The 4,358-nt window shown below is 45.9% G+C and overlaps 2 protein-coding genes across 3 annotated transcripts in view; one reads left to right on the top strand and one right to left on the bottom strand.

Moving 5' to 3' along the window:
- Positions 1-4,035, bottom strand: part of Wdr93 (WD repeat domain 93) — a 40,376-nt gene extending 36,341 nt beyond the window's left edge. The window contains exon 1 of one of the 2 annotated variants that reach the window (XM_010621068.2): positions 3,941-4,035. Coding sequence is in view for 1 of the 2 variants with exons in the window: in XM_010621067.3 (XP_010619369.1) it covers positions 3,594-3,637 (44 nt within the window). In the remaining variant the exon portion in view is untranslated. The other variant, XM_010621067.3, reaches the window with a different exon arrangement.
- A 5-nt stretch (positions 4,036-4,040) lies between these two features.
- Positions 4,041-4,358, top strand: part of Pex11a (peroxisomal biogenesis factor 11 alpha) — a 6,361-nt gene continuing 6,043 nt past the window's right edge. Inside the window, exon 1 of the mRNA XM_010621066.3 lies at positions 4,041-4,211. Coding sequence (XP_010619368.1) covers positions 4,156-4,211 — 56 coding nt within the window. The 5' untranslated portion in view covers positions 4,041-4,155. The remainder of the gene's footprint in view (positions 4,212-4,358) is intronic.

Below are 4,358 nucleotides of genomic sequence, written 5' to 3'. Positions count from 1 at the left end.
AACCCCCCCAAAAAAAAAAAAAAAAAAAAAAAAAAAAAATTAGCAGATTAAAAAAATTATAACTGTATTCCACATGCTTATGAACCAAGAGGAAATGCTGAACATGTTAATTATTGACATAGAAAATATAAAAAAGACCAAAATATAGGGCCAGGGATTTAGCTCAGTGGTTCTGCTGCTTGCCTTGCAAGCACAAGGACCTGAGTTCAATCCCCAGTACAAAAAAAAACCAAAACCAAAAACAAAACCAAAATATAACTTTTGGGGATCAAAACTATCACTTCTGAGATGAAAAATACACCAGATTAGATTAACAAGATTTCAGAGCAAAACAAATTAGATGGGCAGAAGAAAAAATATTAGTGAATGTACTGGTTAGCTTTTCCACTGCTGGGACAAAATATCTGACATATACAACTTTAAGGAGTAAAGATTTATTCCAGCTCAGGGTTTCAGAAGTTCCAGTCCATAGTCAGCTGGGTCCAAGGCAGGAACATGATGGAAGGGCTTCGTGAAGGAAAATTGCCCACCTCATGACAACCAGGAAGCACAGACAGGGAAACCGCTAGCGAGGAAGGGATCAGGGACCAGATAGTCCCAAGGTCATGACCCACCCATCAGGAGCTACACAGACACATCTAGAAGTGTGCTCTACCAATCACCTTGGCATCACACATGCCAATCAAGTTGACAATCAAGAGTAACAATCTTTGGGGCCGGGATTTAGCTCAGCGGTTGGTGGACTGCCTTGCAAGCACAAGGACCTGAGTTCATTCCCCGGTACCAAAAAAAGAGTACAATCTTTGTCAACTTGACACCCAGTCACATCTGCTTCAACCAGACTTACTCTCCAAATCAATACAATAACAAGGTATAGGGAGCAGGGAAAGGAACGTTACCAGGACCTCTGCCTTGGGTCCTGGCCTGTGAGCCACCACAGCACAAGCTGAATTCAAGAACAGACAGAAACAAGACTTAAGAGTGGAGAAGCTGAATTTTAGGATCTGGTCAGTGCCGCTGATGGCAGTAAAGACAAAGGCCCCCAAGCATATCCAGTTTTTACTGAATAAAATCGTGGGAGGGAATAGGGATTAGGGTACGCTTTGAAGGCATCTAGTGAAATACTACTGAACACCTGGCATGATGACACCAGGCAGGGCTATTAAGGAATAAGCCCTGTTTATCTTGCTTGGATGGAACAAACTGGTACTGGGACCGGGTGCAAATAGCATGCAACCCATTGGGTCAGTGAGAAGCCATAATTTAGGGGAAAGGGTTTTAATTGGGGTCACGCTAACCTCAACTGCATGTAACTCAGCAGTCCTGCCACTGCACAGACCAGGATCTGTGGTAGCCATTGAGAGAGGGACTGTACTTGCCCAGTCCACCATCTGACATGCCCATTTGAGTCATGCAGAGCTTCCATCTGACTCCTGATATAAAACAATGTCAAATTATGGAAGTCAAGAAGCACATGACACTCATAGGCTGCTAGTACGAGGCAGGGATGTCTCCTAAAATAAGGTTATACTTCAATCTAAAAGATGTAACCATCCTGCATATAACTGAAAACACACTAATTCCTTCCTCCAAAGTCTCAGCAGTTCCCATACAGTCCAAGTCCAAAGTCTCTTTTGCGAATCAAGACAATTCTTAGCTATGCACCACGGTAAAATTTTTCAAAAATTAAATAACCCCAAGATACAATGGCACAAGGTAAACATACTCATTCTAAAAGAGAAGAATAGATGAATTAAAAAGGAATAGGACCAAAACTCTGCAGGGAAAAACAAAAACAAAAACAAAAACTTCATTTGTAATTGCCCTGAACTGAAGACCATACAAATATACTTCAGTGGGCAAATGGATAGGGAACTATGATTCATCCACATTAAGAAATATCTCAGCGGGGCCAGGGATTTAACTCAGTGGTTCTGTCACCTGCCTTCTCGCAAGCACAAGGACCCGAGTTCAATCCCTGGTACCAAAAAAATAAAAAATAAAAAAAAATTTTTCTCAGCAATAAAAATCATAAATAAGTAATATGTTCACATAAATGAAGCTCAACTGCATTATGCTAAATAAAATAAGTCAGATAGAAAAAGTCACATACTACATGATTCAACTTATTTAATATTGTGGAGCTGGGATTTCAGTGGTTCTGCTGCCTGACTTGCAAGCGCAAGGTCCCGAGTTCAATCCCCAGTACCCAAAAAATATAGATATTGGAAAAGGCAAAATCAGGCATAGAAAACATGACATAAATCCATGCTTAGCAGTTTGTCTCTATCATGTAACAACACACTGTACTTCTTTTTTGGGGGGTACCAGGGATGGAACTCAGGTCAAGGCAGGTGCAGTGTCACAGAGCTAAATCCCTGGCCCACACACTGTACTTCTTGATTTACTGTGTCCCTTACTAACCTATTACCCTCAGCCTAGAAATTAGTACAGTAATTGGTACATGGCCAAAACTCACAGAGTTCTTATTGTTCATAGTACTGCCCTGCTCTGAGCCACGTACTTAGAGAAAACTTCTGGCTCTCTGAAAGGCACTTCCCTCTGTAAAGGGTGAGTAATCCATGGGGCCAAGGAGATGTACTGCCCACAGCCTAGTTTCTTTTTCATAGACTATAGACTAATGTCGGCAAACCTATGGTACACGTGTCACAGCTGGCTGTTTAGTATCACTGAAAGCTCTAGAAGTTTTGCTATCAATGATCTAGGCCATGTTGTGCATACCTATAGCCCTAAAATAACTGCCCAAACAATGCCACGTCCTGTATGAGCTTTTCCCAGCTTTCTCCCACATTCAGATTCAGCAGATAATGCAAGGGAGCATTTCTGTACTTGAAATGTGCCTAAGGCAAGGTTGTTTGCGCAGCAGGGGCAGCACTTGGAGATCTACACTGCTTGCAGGTAACTTGGAGACTGGTAGGTGGAGCCAGAAACCAGAAGAGTAAATTTAGTGTGAAAAGACTGGGGAAAGATTACAGACAGGTAAACTATGCCGGGGTTTGAGCTCAGTGGTTCTTCTGCCTGCCTCACAAAAACAGGTAAACTAGCTGAGTATGGTGGTATATGACTGTAATCCCAGCACTCTGGGAGGCTGAGGCAGGGGACTGCAAGTTTGAGCCCAGCCTGGTCAATTTAGCAACTTGGCAAATTCCTCTCTTAAAAATGCTTTGCCAGGTGTGGTGGCACAAGCCTGTAATCCCACAACTCACAAGACTGAGGCAGAAGGATCCTTTCAAGTTCGAGGCCAGCCTGAACTACGTTGTGAGGCCTTGTCTCAAAAAAAAAATAATAAAATTTTAAGTTTCTGGGGTTGTACTTCTGTGAAAGCCCTGGGTTCAATCCCCAGTACCACAAAAACAAACAAATGTGACTTTATTTGTGACTATAGGGGGTACATCTTATAAAATTAGTTATGTCATGAGTGGGGCTGTATCTTGAAGCCTTGCAGAACGAATATTCAGTGGTGCAGTTTCACTGTAATCTCCTTTTACTCTATTTTTTGTTCATGTTTACCCTTTTAGGATTTCCTCAGGTAGTAATCGTTCAGTAATCCTAATAGAACATTCTCACTTTACCTGCCTCCCCCCAAGCTAGGAATGCATTCCAGGAACAGGCTCATTCTGCTCTGAGCATTTTCTTCACCAGACTTGGAGCTGCATCAAGGGTTGAGAGCCACCGCTCTGGGACATTATGAGGCCCCGCGTCTGCAAGCAAAGGCTCAAGGGGAGGTCCCGGGCTGTGTAGGTTCAATATTCCACCTTGAGTTCTCTCTCACCCGGAGTCTCCGCGGAGGCTCGAGGACACCTATGAAGGGGATGAAGCGCCCCCTCAGAGCCTCCACTCGACACCCAACTAGCAATCAAGTCCTCGGACACCAAGGGAGCCGTGTCCCCTGAGCTTAGAAAACCCAAGTACTGCTCACCCGGCCGGGCGTCCTGCGTCGCCTTAGTAACCACCTCTTCCGGCTCCGACCGGAAGCCCGGGAAGAGGCGCTTCGGAAGGTGTGTCCGCCCCCACGTGGGCGGAAGCTCGGCCCAGCTCTCCCGCCCTTAGCAGGGCTGCGACGCTCCCCTGGACCCGCGGCGTCCCAGAGGGCCCGCGGCCGAGCCTGCCCCGCGCAACCTTGGGTGTGGGGCCATGGACACCTTCATCCGCTTCGCCAACCAGACCCAGGGCCGGGACCGACTCTTCAGGTGAGTCCGGTGCCGCCTCCTCCACCCCTTTCTCGCCCCGGTAGGTGGCGGGACCGGTCCTTCTGCACCTCGACAAGGAGCGGGTGGAGCTCGGAGCAGCGACACGAAAGACCTGGTCTCCGAGCCCCTGAGTCCCAGTGCGGCGGG

Source organism: Fukomys damarensis, unplaced genomic scaffold (assembly GCF_012274545.1).
Source record: "Fukomys damarensis isolate Sample0158 unplaced genomic scaffold, DMR_v1.0_HiC HiC_scaffold_7, whole genome shotgun sequence".
In the NCBI taxonomy this organism is placed as follows: Eukaryota; Metazoa; Chordata; class Mammalia; order Rodentia; family Bathyergidae; genus Fukomys; species Fukomys damarensis.
Note: the sequence above shows the minus strand (reverse complement) of the source record. Positions and strands in the feature narration are given on the sequence as shown.